The sequence below is a fragment of the Mobula hypostoma genome, chromosome 6 (genome assembly GCF_963921235.1).
Source record: "Mobula hypostoma chromosome 6, sMobHyp1.1, whole genome shotgun sequence".
NCBI lineage: Eukaryota > Metazoa > Chordata > Chondrichthyes > Myliobatiformes > Myliobatidae > Mobula > Mobula hypostoma.
The window spans coordinates 189,863,076-189,880,527 of NC_086102.1; the positions used below are offsets into that span (position 1 = coordinate 189,863,076).

The 17,452-nt window shown below is 41.2% G+C and overlaps 1 protein-coding gene across 1 annotated transcript in view; it reads right to left on the minus strand.

Annotated features, from left to right (window-relative positions):
• Positions 1-17,452, minus strand: part of actr3 (actin related protein 3) — a 44,841-nt gene that overhangs the window by 23,442 nt on the left and 3,947 nt on the right. Inside the window, exon 2 of the mRNA XM_063052478.1 lies at positions 15,068-15,123. Coding sequence (XP_062908548.1) covers positions 15,068-15,123 — 56 coding nt within the window. The remainder of the gene's footprint in view (positions 1-15,067; positions 15,124-17,452) is intronic.

Sequence of the window (17,452 nt, forward strand, 5' to 3'; positions counted from 1 at the left end):
CATGAGAATGCTATACATGTGCTAAAGCTTTTGTATCGTCTGTCCACTAGAAAGGACGGAGAAGAGGGAGTGAAAGGTCCTTTCCCAAGGTAGTGGGAAGTGAAGGGTCAATGGAAGGCTTGATGCTTTTCATAAGATTGGACTACACTGACAAGAAACTGCAAGGAAGCATAAAATGTAGGATTTGAAAGGTAGCAATTTCTTGATTTCTGCCTGTGCCACATGCCACTAAGGGTAAATTAGGATATGGCAGATGACAAGTTAGTGCAGCAGGCAAGATTTCATATTTGCGGATCATCGGGATCTCTTCTGGGGAAGGTATGACAAGGTGTTGAGAGGGATTGATGAAGTTAGGGCAGTGGATTTTTGGAAGGCGTTTAACGAAGTCCCTCATGGGAGGCTAATCCAAAAGATTAAGATGCATGGGGTCAGCAGCAAATTGGCTGTTTGGATTCCAAACCAGCTAGCGCATAAAACAGAGGGTGGTAGTTGAAGGGATTTATTCAAGCTGGAGTTTGGTAATTAGTGGTGTTCCACAGGGATCTGTACTAGGACCTCTGCTGTCTTTGATGTATATAAAGGGAAAGCGGTAAACCATATTATCCAGGTTGCACTAAAAGTACTGGATTACCAGCGCTAGTACAGCTTATTAGAATCCTGTCTGGGTGTGTTGTTTATTGAAGGTTGCACACAGCTCCAGGATGCCAACACATAGCAGATCTACATCTGGACAGGGTCTCTTCTGATGAACCTCCGTTTATACTTGTATTACTTTGGACTGTTTGAGGTGAAGAGCAGAAGGGATAGAGTGAAAAGGTATGGAGTTATATTTACTATTTTAGCTATATGAGCTGCTCATATTGAAGTTGCATCTTCTTTAGACAAAGATTCCTTTGTTAATGTACTTCGACACTTTATAGCAAGACAAGGACAGGTTCATGAACTGTGCTCTGATAATGCAACAAACTTTGTTTTAGCTGAGTGTGAATTGTGAGAAGTCATTGAGAAGTGAAATCATTCACAGATCAGTGATGTTCTTCAGAAAGGAATTAAGTGAATTTTTAACTCCTCAGCTGAAGGAACATAGGAGAGAGTGACCAGATCAGAGAAAAAGGTCCTCAATTCCACCATGGAATGTGCAGAATCTTGACAAGGGTTCTCACACAGTCCTTTACGAAGTAGAGGCGACTATCAATGGCCATCCAGTTACTGAGGTATCCTCTGAACCAAATGATTTGAAAGCACTAACATCCAACCATCTACTGCTTCTGAAGATCTCAACATCCTTACCACCAGCAGAGTTATAAAGACATTTATGCTCGTCGTTGATGAAAGCAGGACCAACACATGTCAAACTTATTTTGGAAATGGTGGATCAAGAAGTACTTACAACAGTTACAAGAACGTCAGAAACGGGCAGATATAAAATGTAATTTCCTCCCAAGTGACATTGTGATGACACAACATCTCAAAACTCATGGATCACAAGAAGAGTCATTCAAGTCTTTCCAGACTGAAGAGAATTTGTGTGGCAGGTAAGCATTAAAACCAAGACCAGCTTTCTTGACAGGCATTTGCCTCTTGTAGAGGACAGATCTTAGTTAAAACTCTAGAAGCTTCATGACTTTGTCTTGACTTACTGACTTGACAGAGAATGGTGGTAAAGGGCACTGTACTGGGCTAAGTGCTGGCAATCTCTGGCCTAGATAACTGGTACATGACTTGACTGGAAGACTAGAATAATTAGGGTGTGGGATGTAGAGCAATGTATCTATTTTCTGTATTGTATTTTGTGCTATGTGTTATTATGGGTAATTTGTCACGTGATTGGGACATTGAAGAAGCAAATGAGTACAGTTATGCGTTCACCCTTCGTCTCAGTTTAGATAAGTTGAGAAAGAGTGAGCCTGGGGAGATTTATTTAATGATTTTTGCTTAATTATGCTAATTATTCTTATTTTGCTATATTGCTAATTTAGTTAGTTTTAAAATCTTGTAAAGATCATCCATCTTTGCAAGCTTTGTAATAAAGGATCAAACATACTTTTTTTTCCAACTTGGAATTCAGTTATTTGGAAGCACGTCATACAGTGTCAAGTCCCTCGCTCAGTCCTCTCCGGTTTTGGTTTGTTTTCAAATACCCACTATAGTAGCCATGGATTCCAGCTATGCCTGCCTTTTCACTGGCTATGTGGAACAGCTGATGTTCCAAACCTTTTCTGGTAATGCTCACAAACTCTTTCTGCATTTCACTTGTAACTGCATTGGTGCTGCTTCATGCACCCATTCTCAGCTTACCAATTCTATCGACTCTGCCTTCAACTTACACCCTGCCCTTGAATTTACTTGGTCTATTCCTGACACCTCTTTCTCTTTTGCCATCTCTGGAGGCCGCTTGTCTATCAACAGCTTTTATAAGCCTACCAATTCCCATGGCTATCTTGACTATACCACTTCCCACCCCATCTCCTGTAAAAATGCTATTCCCCTTTCTCAGTTCCTTCTCCTCTGCTGCATCTGTTCCTAGGACACAGCTTTTCATTCCAAAACAAAGAAGTGCTCCTTCTTCAAAGAACGGGGTTTCCTTCCTCCACCTTTGACAATGCCCTCACCTGTATCTCCTCCATTTCACGGAAAACCCCACTTATCCCTTCTTCCTACCACTTAAAAGTGATGGTGTTCCTCTTGTCCCTAACTACATCATGAGCCTTTATATCCAACACATCATTCTCCACAACTTCCACGGGATCCTACCACGAAACACATCTTTATTTTCCCTAACTCTGCTTTCTGTAGGGAATATTCACTCTATGATTCACTTGTCAATTCATCCTTCCCCACTAATCTCCCTCTTGGCACATATCCTAGTAAGTGACAGATACTCTGCACCTGCCTGTTGCCCTCCTCCCTCACCTTCATTCAGGGCCCCAAACAGTCCTTCCAGGTAAGGCAACACATCATCTGCGAATCTGTTGGGAGTTGCTCCCAATGCGGCCTCCTCTACTTTGGTGACACCTGACATAAACTAGGCGACTGCTTTGTCGAGCATCTCCGTTCCATCTGCTAAAAGCGGATTTCCAAATGACCATTTTAATTCCAATCCCCATTCCCATTTTGATATGTCGGTCCATGGCTTCCTCTACTGCCGTGACGAGGAAATTTAAGAGTGGAGGAGTAACATCTCATGTTCCGACTGCATACCCCCCAACCTAAGGCATGAACATTGATTTCTCCTTCCTGTAATTTTTTTTCTATTCTTTCCCCCTCCCCCTTCCAAAGATTGGGTACAAATCTCTTCTTCTCTTCAGTTGTCCATCGAAGTCCGATGACGACGTCCACTCTTTTAATGGGGAGATCATTGATGACTATACAGTCCTATCCTGGACCCACAAGTAGTAGTGGTGGCAACCATGGCTGCATTTCTCCTGGCTCTCTTCTGCTGTCTTCTAGTTGTTCTTCCGATCTCCAGAATACGAACCCCGTCCCTACGCAGCTGTCCCCAAGTGGTACGGTCAGGAGCAATCTCATCCAGGTTCTCAGGTCTGATCTTGCACTTCCTTAAAGCATTCTTTATCTGATCCTTATGGCGCTTCTTCGGCCTTCCAGCTGAGCGTCAACCATGATGTAGCTGGCCGTATAACACTCTACGGGGTAGCCGACATGGGGGCATCTTATCACGTGCCCCAGCCACTGCAGCTGAGGCTGGGTGATCATGGCCTCAATAATTCTGCAGTTGGTCTTTACAAGTATTTCAGTGTGAGGCACCCGCTCACTCCAGGTAATAAATACAGACAGAGCAAAGAGTGAAATTGTACCACAGAGGCAAAATTCAGATAGACAAAGTATGCAGAACTGAAGGTGAATGCACATAGTATTCGGAATAAGATGGGACAAATTGTGGCGCAATTAGAGATTGGTTGGTATGACATTGTAGGGAGCAGAGTTATGGCTGAAAGAAGGCCATAACTGGGAACATAACACCAAAGGGTACACTTTGTATCAAAAGGACAGGCAGAAAGGCATAGGTGGTGGTGTGGCTCTGTTGCTAAGTGATGGAATTACATCTTTAGAAAGAGGTGACAATAGTGCGGACTATTATGTAAATGGTAAGAAGGTTCAAACATCTGAGGGACAGAGGGACTTGGGAGTCCTCATGCAAGAAGGGTAATTTACTGGTGGAGTCTGTGGTAAAGGCAGCAAATGCAATATTGGCATTTATTTCAAAAGGAATAGAATATAAAAGCAAGGAGATAATGCCGAGGCTTCATAAGACACTAGTCAGGCTGCACTTGTCAACATTTTTGGGCCCTTTGTATCAGAAAGGATGTGTTACCATTGGAGAGTCCACAGGGGGTTCATGAGGATGATTCTGGGAATTAAGGGGTTAACAAATGAGGAGCATCTGGCAGCTTTGGGCCTGTGCTCAATGGAATGCAGAAGAATGCAGGGGATCTCACTGAAACCTTCCGAATGTTGAAAGGACTTTATAGGGTGGATGTGGGGAGGATGTTTCCTCTGGTGGGGTATCTAGAACTAGACAGCACAGCCTCAAAATTGAGGGGCAACCTTTTAGAACAAAGGCAAGGAGGATTTTTTTAAGCCAGAGAGTAGTGAATCTGTGGATTTTTCTCTGCCACAGGCTGCTGATTGGTCAGGGCAAAGGATATGGCGAAATGTTGGGTGTATGAGGTTGAGTGGAATCCAAGATCACCCATGATAGTATTGGGGAGTGGATTCGGTGGGCTGAATGGCTTATTTCTGCTCCTCTGGTCTTCGCTCTTCCTTTACTCCCCATTCTGGTCTCTTACCTCTTTATCTCACCTGCCTATCACCTCCCCCAGTGCCCCGCCTCCTTCTCCTTCTCCTATGGTCCATTCACCTCTCATTAGGTTCCTTCTCCTCCAACAATTTACCTTTCCCACCCATTTGGCTTCACCTATTTCCTTCTAGCCATCCTCCTTCACTTCCCCCTCCCCCCACCTTTAGTATTTATTTGTATGCAAGATGGCAACTGCAAACAATGATTCCTTGGGCGACATCTTCCAGGTAACCAATCTCTTCAATTATTTAACTTTCTATACCACTTCTGCCTTTTAGAAACAGAAAACCTACACCACAATACAGGCCCTTCAGCCCACAATGCTGTGCCAAACATGTACTTATTTTCAAAATTACCTAGGGTTACTCAGAGCCCTCTATTTTTCTCAGCTCCATGTACCTATCCAGGAGCCTCTTAAAAGACCCTATCGTATCTACCTCTACCACAGTCGCCGGCAGACATTCCACGCACTCACCACTCTGTGTAAAAAAAAACTTACCCCTGACATCCCCTCTGTACCTTCTTCCGAGCACCTTAAAACCGTGCCCTCTTGTATTAGCCCTGGGAAAAAGCCTCTGATTATCCACACGATCAATGCCTCTCATTATCTTATACACCTCTATCAGGTCACCTCTCATCCTCCATCACTCCAAGGAGAAAAGGCCAAGTTCACTCAACCTATTCTCTTAAGGCATGCTCCCCAATCCAAGCAACATCCTCGTAAATCCCCTCTACACCCTTTCTATAGTACCACATCCTTCTTGTAGTGAGGTGACCAGAACTGAGCATTGTACTTCCAGTGGGGTCTGACCAGTGTCCTATACAGCTGTAACATTACCTCTCGGCTCTTGAACTCAGTCCCACGGTTGATGAAGGCCAAATTTGTAATGAATAACAGACTTTTCTGCTAGTCTTGATTGTGTTATGGAAATTGTCAGAGCCTGTGATGAACAGGTTGATATTTGATAGATGATCTTATTCTCTGCTGTGTCCAGGTGCACCAAGAATATGAGCTGCCTCATGGAAAGACCAGAGACAGGGTGTGGAGTTATGAATGACTCCATCTCGAAGCCGTGAGGAAGTCTGAAGCATCCAGGTAAATGCAGTGGTGGTCAGCAGCCTCTCTCAATGGAGGCATTTGCATTCAAACTGGGAGTGGTAGCTGCTCTTCACGGAAGGACTTTGTTCTTGCAGCTGCTCTTTTCGAAAGCTGATGGAAGGATTTTTTTGATATTATAGACAATAAGTGCAGGAGTAGGCCATTCAGCCCTTCGAGCCAGCACCACCATTCACTGTGATCATGGCTGATCATCCACAATCAGCACTCTTTTCTTGCCTTCTCTCCATATTCCTTCACTCCGCTATCTTTAAGAGCTCTATCTAACTCTTTTTTGAAAGAATCCAAAGAATTGGCGTCCACTGCCTACTCAGGCAGAGCATTCCACAGAACCACAACCCACTGTGTGAAAAAGTTTTTCCTCAACTCCGTTTTAAATTGTCTACCCCTTATTCTTAAACTGTGGCCTCTGGTTCTGGACTCCCCCAACATCGGGAACATGTTTCCTGCCTGTAGCGTGTCCAATCCCTTAATAATCTCAAGTTTCAATCAGATCCCCTCTCATCCTTCTAAATTCCAGTGTATACAAGCCCAGTCGCTCCAACCTTTCAACATATGACAGTCCCGCCATCCCAGGAATTAACCTCGTGAACCTACGCTGCACTCCCTCAATAGCTAGAATGTCCTTCCTCAAATTTGGAGACCAAAACTGTACACAATATTCCAGGTGTGGTCTCACCAGGGCCCTGTAAAACTGCAGAAGGACCTCTTTGCTCCTATACTCAATTCCCCTTGTTATGAAGGCCAGCATGCCATTAGCTTTCTTCACTACCTGTTGTAGCTGCATGTTTACTTTCAGTGACTGATGAACAAGGACACCTAGATCTTGCTGTACTTCCCCCTTTCCTAACTTGACACCATTCAGATAGTAATCTGCCTTCCTGTTCTTGCCACCAAAGTGGATAACCTCACATTTATCCACATTAAACTGCATCTGCCCACTCACCCAACCTGTCCAGGTCACCCTGCATTCTCATAACATCCTCCTCACATTTCACTCTGTCACCCAGCTTTGTGTCATCAGCAAATTTGCTAATGTTACTTTTAATCCCTTCATCTAAATCACTAATGTATATTGTAAACAGCTGCAGTCCCAGCACCAAGCCTTGCGGTACCACACTAGTCACCTCCTGCCATTCTGAAAGGGACCCATTAATCCCTACTCTTTGTTTCCTGTCTGCCAACCAATTTTCTATCCATGTTAGTACTCTGCCCCCAATACCATGTACTATAATTTTGCACACTAACCTCCTATGTGAGACCTTATCAAAGGCTTTCTGAAAGTCCAGGTACACTACATCCACTGGCTTTCCCATGTCCATTTTCATAGTTACATTCTCAAAAAATTCCAGATTAGTCAAGCATGATTTCCCCTTCGTAAATCCATGCTGACTCGGACTGATCCTGTTATTGCTATTCAAATGTGCCGCTATTTCATCTTTTATAATTGATTCCAGCATCTTCCCCACCACTGATGTCAGACTAACTGGTCTATAATTGCCTGTTTTCTCTCTCCCTCCTTTCTTAAAAAGTGGGATAACATTACCTACCCTCCAATCCGCAGGAACTGATCCTGAATCTATAGAACATTGGAAAATGATTACCAATGTGTCCACAATATCTAGAGCCACCTCCTTAAGTACCCTGGGATGCAGGCATTCAGGCCCTGGGGATTTATCACCCTTCAGTCCCATCAGTTTACTCAACACCATTTTCTGCCTAATGCGAATTTCCTTCAGTTCCTCTGGTCACTACTACATCCGAGAGATTGTTTGTATCTTCCCTAGTGAAGAGAGATCCAAAGTACCTGTTCAGCTCATCTGCCATTTCCTTATTCCCCATAATAATTTCACCCGTTTCTGTCTTCAAGGGCCTAACTTTGGTCTTAACTAATTTTTTCCTCTTCACATACCTAAGATATTCTGAGAGTTGTGATTACTGGATTATGTTTTCCTTCTGTTTTTGGTGTTTTCTTTCTTGTTGCCAATTGGGAGTGGCTGATGCAAGGTAGGGATTTGGGGTGTGATGTTGGCACTTGTTGGTGTTTTTCAGTGTGGACATATCTGTTGGGGGGGTAGGGTTTTGATGCTATTGTCACTGCTTTTTCTGTGAGGGAGGGGGCTAGGGATTTGGTGTTATCATTGCTAATTTTTGTGAGGAAGGGGTTTGGACGATCTGTTAGTTTTAGTGTGAGGGAGGGGGTAGGCAATTTTGGATTTTGAGAGTTTTAGTTTATTTTTCATGTAGGAGTGATGGCAATTTTTCTATTTTTTCCTGTATTTCATGGCCATCTGGAGAAGATTAATATGAGTTGTATTGTATATACATACTTAATAAAATTAACCTTTGAACCTTTTTATTCTGGCATCTTTCCCCTTCCTTTCCAGTCATGATGAAGGGTCTTGGCCAGCAACAGCGACTGTTTATCCATTCCCTTAGATGCTGGTTGACCTGCTAAGTTCCTCTAGCATTTATTTTGGTCTGTGTTGCTTTGGAATTGAAGCCTCTCACGTTTAGTTTATATACATTGGCATATCATGGATCAAGGGGCCTGTTCTATATACACAAGGACAGTCACAGTACTAAGTTTGTTTTGTTTTAAAAGCACTGCCATCTTCTACAGATATAGCTTTCTGATAGCATTTGCCTTAATCCAGATGACTTTCAGCAGGGGCTCCCAACCAGAGGTTCATGGACCCCTCCGTTAATGGTAATAAAAATTGTTCGGAACCCCTAACCCAGATATATCAACAGTACTTGGAATTCAGAGGAAACCTCACAGGAAATGGTACTTCATTTGGATTGCAAAGTGAAAAAAATGTGTTCAATGATATTCACATAGGCAAAGCAGATGTCAATGTGTGAAATGAATATGTTTGAGAAAGACATTAAGCTGATAAATGGAATAGTCATAGTTAGAATAGACTATATAGTACAAGAGGCACCTTTTAAACTACTTCCATACTAACTTACATGTATTCTTGGTTTTGAAGTGGCGATGCATAAACAGACATTTATTTGCAAAGGAAGCAAGCCATGGCTCAGAGGGAGGTAACTGGAGATATGCTTTGCAAATCGATAAGACTTCAACTTTCACTATACATGTACATAAAGGCATGGTAAACATGGGGACAAAGCAAACATTATATGGCCATGACACATTCTTGAATACGCTGGTCAAATACAGTCAAAAAGACAACAGTTATGTTACTTAGACTGCATAGAAACTGCAACTATAACTACAAGAGGGAGGTGCAATATCCATTAATATTAAGAAATTATAGATTAAAGTCCGGACATTAGAAACAAGCAGATATTTTGAGCTCCTGCAGATACAGTAAATGAAGCAGCGCGTCTCTCCAACCCAGGGCAAGTTTCTCTCCAACTGGATGAAGTGAAGGGGAGGGTGTCAACATTATTACAGCACACAGCTTGTCAAGAATGGTCAGCAATTTTTTGCTCTGTCAGTGAATACCTGGAATGTTTCTGGATCCAGACAGCCATCTCAATACTAGTTTAGATGTCTGGGTTTTATTCTCAAAGCTTCTGAAGATATTAATGTAATTACGCTATATCAAAAGTGCTTTAATTATTTAATGCTGATATATTATTAACAAATACACACAAGTATGGATAAATAGATGGGTGGGAGGGATTTGGAGGGCTATGGTCTCCATGACTCATGTAAATTCTATGACTTAGTGTTCACACAAAATAAAGGTAAAGAATAAATGGAAACGTTTGAAATTCTATTTGTTCATCTGATTTTGTCTTCAAAAACTAGGATGCAAGTTTGAATTTGGGAGATTCTACCACCAGCATGGTTACTTATGATGAATAAAGACCTATTACATCCACAGCTCCAGACTCCAAATAGCATTCTCAACTACAACATAATTGCAATTATAGTGTCAATCGTGAATTTTTGAGAAAGTTGGCAAAACATGTCATAAACAATACTTCAAAGGTTCTTAGAAATGCATACAATATTAATGCTGTAAAAAGTCAGAAAAAATGATTTAAAGTCATTTACTATTTTCATTGTATATTGATTTTATTTAGGCTGATGGATTCTTTGTCCATGACGAATTCCAGAGTAAAAGCATTAATCTATTTACAACAATCATTGGAACATTTAAGGCATGCATCTCTGAATGTCTCAGTTTGACGTATGGAAACATGATCTTTGCAAAAGAAAGTGTTAATGTCCCTATTTACATGAACTACTTCATCTCCAGCAATATCAAATGTTCAGTTGTGAGCAGCATTAATAAAGAACATGAAATATGAAATAACTTAAACTATATGAAGATGAGTAAAGTGATTATGAAAGGAAAATAAATCTGCCTTTTCTATCTCAATAAGTAGGTAACGGTTCTTTAAACTTCACTGAACTGCAACACACATCAACATTGCTGGTGAACGCAGCAGGCTAGGCAGCATCTCTAGGAAGAGGTACAGTCGACGTTTCAGGCCAAGACCCTTCGTCAGGACTCAATGAACTGTATGTATTTCTTGGAATATTTTCTAATTCAGACATCGGCAATCTTTTAGGACATAATTCTTAGCCACTTCCTTCCCAGATGGCAAAAATTGCAAAATTAGAGATCACATGAAGCTCAAGCACTACTCCGAAGCTGAAATATCCAATGCACAGGAAATAATTTTCTTCACCCGAAAAAGCTACAGCAGAAAGGAAATGCTGTTACTGTGATGTTCAAATCAATGAGAGAATAAGTCTGTGGCCTATTTGGAAATGCTCACAGAGATGCATCAAACTGCTTCATAGAAAGTAACGACTTGCTTGCCATAAAGAAAATGTGATTTTGTTTTAAAAACCATGCTTCAGCTCAAACACATGATCAAATGTTACGGTAGGCTTTTATTACCCTACGTTATGTTCCTTCCTGATTTCAAATGTTATCAGTTCGCAACATTTTCGTTTTCATATCCTGCTCTCCCCAAATGCAGTTCCATTTCCTGTTAAAAAGTAACTGTCTATAGTAAAAATTTGAAATAAATTCGTAAATACTCAAAAGATCTGAAAGATTTAACATTTCAGGTCAATCATCTCAATCAGAAAGAAGGGATTTTAAAAGTTGTGCACGTTCATACGTGTGTACATATACACAGAGGGGGAGTGGGTGCAAATGCTCCCAATATTAGTAAAATCATCAGACATTATTCCTAAGCCAAATGATTGCAAAATTCTGATGTTCTTGTACAAGGAATACAAAGTTTTACTAAAAGATCCTCATTTCCCATCTCTTAATAGCTAAACCACATATCATAGTTTTGTAATCAAATATTAATTTTGGGCTCAACATTCCAGGCTAAACTCATCCTATTTGGCAGCAATACCGTACCTTGAATTTCTACTTGCAAATTGCTGCAGATGTATTGTGGTGAGCATTCTACCTGGCTGCATCACTGCTTGGTATGGATGGGGGTGGCACTGCACAGGATTAAAAGCAACTGCAGAAGTTTGTGAACTTCGGCTATATCATCATGGGCACTGACCTCCCCAGCATCAGTACATTTTCAAGGAATGATGCCTCAAAAAGGTGTTATTCATCATGAAGGACCCCTATGTGACCCACAACTGTGCTACAATACACAACTCGAACCACATCATCAAGTTTGCCAATGACACGACCGTGGTGGGTGTCATCAGCAAGAACGACGAGTCAGCATACAGAGAAGAGGTGTAGGAGCTAACGGACTGGTGCAGAGCCAACAACCTGTCTCTGAATGTGAACAAAATAAAACAGATTGTTGTTGACTTTAGGAGGACACGGAGTGACCACTCTCCGCTGAACATCCGACGACTCCTCCATACAGATCGTTAAGAGCACCAAATTTCTTGGTGTTCACCTGGCGGAGAATCTCACCTGGTCCCTCAACACCAGCTCCATAGAAAAGAAAGCCCAGCAGCGTATCTACTTTCTGCAAAGGCTGAGAAAAGTCCATCTCCCACCCCCCATCCTCACCACATTCTACAGAGGATGTATTGAGAGCATCCTGAGCAGCTGCATCACTGCCTGGTTCAGAAGTTGCACCATCTCAGATCACAAGACCCTGCAGCAGATAGTGAGGTCAGCTGAGAAGATCATTGGGGTCTCTCTTCCCGCCATTACAAACATTTACACCACACTCTGCATCCGCAAAGCAAACAGCATTATGAAGGACCCTACGCATTCTTCAAACAAACTCTTCTCCTTCCTGCCATCTGGCAAAAGGCACCGAAGCATTCGGGCTCTCACAACCAGACTATGTAACAGCTTCTTCCCCTAAGCCATCAGACTCCTCAATACCCAAAGCCTGGACTGACACCAACCTACTGCCCTCCACTGTGCTTTTGTCTTGTTTATTATTTATTGTAATGCCTGCACTGTTTTGTGCACTTTATGCAGTCCTGGGTAGGTCTGTAGCCTAGTGTAGTTTCTGTATTGTTTCATGTAGTACCATGGTCCTGAAAAATGTTGTCTCATTTTTACTGTGTACTGTACCAGCAGTTATGGTCAAAATGGCAATAAAAAGTGACTTGACTATCACCCAGGCCATGCCCTCTTCTCATGGCTACCTTCAATTAGGGAGGTGGTATAGGAGCCTGAAGACACACATTCAATGATTCAAGGAACAGCTTCTGCCATCTGATTTCTGAAAGGACATTGAACCAATGAACACAACATCTTTTCCCCCACAAACAGAGAAAATTTGCAGATGCAACACATTCAAAATTCTGGAGAACAGTCAACATTTCAGGCCAAGACCCTTCATCAGAACACATAAAGGGTTTCAGCCCAAACCATCGACTTTCTCTTTTCCATAGATGCTGCCTGACCTGCTGTGGGTATTGCTCATTATTTTAATCCCCCCTCTTTTTGCACTATTTCACTTTTTAAAAATATACTTACTGTAACTGAGTTTATGTATTCATTGTACCACTGCAGCATAACAAATTTCATGACATATGGCAGTGATATTAAACCTGATTAACATACCTTACCACAGATAGATATAATTTTGATTCAGAATTTGAAACATACAATACAGCACAAAATTATGGGATTAATTTATTCTGTTAAACTTTCTTTTGCATGTGCAGACCTAAATAAAATGTGCACATTTATTAACTTAAACCTGTACTGAATAATTGAAAAGATGTATTTGAAGAATTAATGAAGGGTTTACACTTTAACATCAAAAAACTTACTACAACCCTATTTTCACTAGGATTAACAAAATCTACGCCCAACAGCTGTTAATATTCCATGATTTAAATAATGAATTAAACCTTGGGATATCTCTCTCCCTCCTTCTCTCCTGTCCAGCACCTCATTTCCTTTCATAGTAAGCATGGTGTTTCAAAATCAGAGATACAATACCTGGAAAGATGCACAAAATATCCTCAACATATCTACACTTCAATGTAAATGGAATGATGGATATATAGTTATGTGCAGTTGTTGCTATCCCCTGCCATTTAACCTTTATGCTAAAATAGCTCTGTAGGTAAACCCAATATGAGCAGCCACTTTAGATCTTTACCAAAGTAAAAATCCTCAATCTCAGTTAACTGAACAATGCACAAGCTCAACAAAACAAAAATCCGTATATTTTCTGAGAATGCCTACCAAAACACTTTATTGGACAGGAGGTCTCTTCAGTAAATACATTCCAAAACTTATTTCATTCTCCCTCAGTGTCATAATTCAGATTCTCTGGTAGTTCTATCATATCTACAACCTTGTCACAGCTTGTGTGTAGCAGACAGGTGGTAGCTTCTCATTTTCACAGGCTCATTTTCAATAAGGTCAAGAAATTAAATTTTAGAATATTTATTAAGATTCAAATAGTAATCTGCCCATCTCCTGTCAGTAATTGAAATTACATATCATACAGCTCCTGCAAAAATCATGCTTAAAAATTATTGATTTTTGATAGATATCCAATTTCCCACAACAAACTAGCACATTGATCAAATTGGTGCTCAGATGAAGGTCAAGACATTTACTGTATTTGCATAAAATCCAGGCAGCTTTATGTAAACATTCCCCTTTTAAAGGAGTCAATTTGAAGACATTAGAATTAGTCATTATGTTCAAAGTTGGCATACAGACAGCTTCTGTGGAGATCAAAACTTCAGTTCTATTAGCTTCCTCTCACCATAAATGCAGCTTGACCCAAGCATTCTCAGGTCTTTTTTTCGCTTTGCTGCTGCCTGGATCAATGATGTTTTGTTCTTTCTATTTTAAGTGCCTTGTAAAACAAGACATTGTCCTTAGAAATTCTTAAGAGTCAATGTATTAATATTTGTTAAAATAAGTTAGTATGGCAATATAGACCATAAGCAGGTATTCAATATTTAAAATGTCTCCAATATCTTTTTGAAATTTGAAACCAGGAAGACTTTCTATAAAAAGGTGTAATTCAATCTCAATATTCACCAGGGTCACTTCATTAATTGGCGTTCCAAATTCTAGATTAGTTAAATCTGATCTTTACAACATGTAAAAGTCACAGAAGACATGCAATGTTGTCTCTTTTCATTGAAAATCTTATTGTATTCCTTGCATAAACACTTGAATTTAAGCCGTGACTATAGTACAGCAAACAGAACATGATTATAATGCAACACACATCAAAGTTGCTGGTGAACGCAGCAGGCCAAGCAGCATCTATAGGAAGAGGTGCAGTCAACGTTTCAGGCCGAGTCCCTTTGTCAGGTGACTGCACCTCTTCCTATAGATGCTGCTTGGCCTGCTGCGTTCACCAGCAACTTTGATGTGTGTTGCTTGAATTTCCAGCATCTGCAGAATTCCTGTTGTTTATGATTATAATGCATAGTTTTGCATCCAAAGTCTATATTGCCTCTAAAGATATTACAACATTTGTAAATAACCCTTTAATTTTATGTGAAAGTAAATATTCTATGGAGACAATTTACACTGCTTACCCATTGCCCATAGAGTGCATTTTATTTTCATTCAAATTAAATGCTGTCAAATTACTTCTGCTTAATAGTAGGACTAGAAAATTGAAATTAATTTGAAGATCCATCTTAAAATCTCAGTCAGTAAGTTTAATTTTGTATCTATTTATTGCTAACACTGAAATACCATACTTACATGATGGAATGATGAACTGCGGCTCTGTATTCCCAGCATAGCCAAGCTTGGTGTAGCTGCAAAATGAAAAGAATTGCTTGCTTCAGAAACCATTCTTGTAAAATTAATGACGCCTTTGTCCTATAACTGAAATCAAGTCATCCCTGCTCATCTTCTAATGCAAGTTATAAATATTCTCAAATGTGTTTCCTTGGCAACTACAATCCCAGTTGCACAAATTTCAGTTTTCCATTTTGCTCCCTTACAGGCACAATGTGATTCACAAGTTTCTGAGGGACCAACATCCTCATATATATGTAGAAAAGGCATGCTTGAATGACTCCACTTAACAGATTTAGTTGAGACAATTTTAATACAACCCAACATACAAGAGTTTGGTGGAGGGAAGCAACAATGCTTTTTAATGTACTGAAATTTAAGTATAGGACGTAGAACTTCCAATAAAGTAAAAAGTTAACATTTATTTTGCTCATTCATATTCCCTCAAAAGGACAAACTTGACAGACCTCGATGCACAAGTATCAGTTTTTCATATATCCAATGGGAGTCAGTCATGAAACAAAACAGACACCAGCCCCACCCTATCCACACTGACCATCAAATACCACCTACATTGATCTAATTTACCAGTCTTTGATATCTCTGTGATTCAAGCTTTTGTCCAGATACTTAGGTGGGACAGTGCCACGACTCAGTACGTGCTAGATTCCAGACACCCTCCTTCCCCCAGATATAACAGGTTCTTCCTCGCCATATGCCAGTGCTATTAAACCCAATTCCCTTATTTAAACATAAAAACACTACAGCACAGTACAGGCCCTTCGGTCCGTTACACTGTGCTGAACTTTCAACCCACTATGATTAATTTAACCCTTCCTGCTTACATACTCTCCATTTTTCTATCACCTATACTGCAGCTAACACCCCACCCCCCTCCATCACTGCCACTGTGTGGAAAACTTACCTCTGACACCCCTCCAATCATCTGAAAATTATGCACCCTCATATTATCCATTTATCCCTGGGAAAAAGTCTGGCTAACCACTTGATCTAAACCTATTATCAACTTTTACACCACTATCCAGTCACCTCTCATCCTCCCAAGATAAAATCCTTAGCTCGCTCAATCTGTCCTCATAAGACAGGCTGCTTGGATTAGCAAGCATTCTGGTAAATTTTCTCTGCACCCTCTAAAGCAGGGGATCCCAACGTGGTCCACAGACTCCTTGCTTAATGGTATTGATCCACGGCATAAAAAGGTTGGAACCCCTGCTCTAAAGCTTCCACATCCTTCCTATAATAGGTCAAACAAAACTGAAGACAATATCCCTGTTTGTCCACAGTGCCATGAATCATGCATTAACCATCTGTTCTGGCCTCAAATTCGACCCTCCAAAGTGAATCACTTCACACTTCTCTAGATTGAACTTCACTTCCCAGCCCAGTTCTACATCCTATCAATGGCCTCCAACAACATTCTGCACTGTCCACAATTCCACTAACGTTCATGTCATCTGCAAACTTACTAACTCGCCCCTCCTCATCCACTTCTTAACACAAATGCCCTGCACGTTTGTGTCCTGTGTCATTGCAGTACACTCTGCTCACACTGCCAGGCACCCAAGTAATCACATTGTCAAGTTAGCCAATGAAATGACAGTGGTGGGACTCATCACCAACAACGATGAAAGGGCCGACAGAGGAGGTGGAAGAGCTCGAGGCCCGGTATCAGGCAAGTAACCTCTTCCTCAACTTCAACAAGACAAAGAGGTGGCTATCGACTTCAGGAAAACTCACACTACTCACAGCCCTCTTTACATCAGCATCACAGCAGTGGAAACAGTGAGCTGTTTCAAACTGGGGAGTGGACATCTCACACAATACCTCATGGACCCAGAGCACATCCTGCACAAGCAAGAAAGCTGACCAACGCCTTAACTTCCCGAGGAGGCCGAAGAGACCTGGACAACGCACATCTATACTCACGTGATTCTACAGATGCACAGTAGAGGGCATCCTAACATGCTGCATTACTACATGGTATGGAAACTGCACAGCAGCAGACACGAAGGAGTTACAATGGATGGTCAAACCCATCACTGACAGCAGCCTATCCAACATTAAGGACATATATACAGACAGCTGCCAGAAAAGAGCCAGCAATACCATGAAGGATCCCACCACTCTGCTCATGGATTGCTTGACCCACTCCCATCAGGTACAAGGCTACGTAGCATCCTCGCCAGCACGACCAGATTCAAAAACTTACTTTCCCCCAAGCAGCAAGGCTGATCAACACCTCCATCCAGTAACCTAGCCCACCAGAACCTCTATCCGCACTACTTTAGTCAGCGTCAACTTATTCACTGACACTCCTAAAGCTAA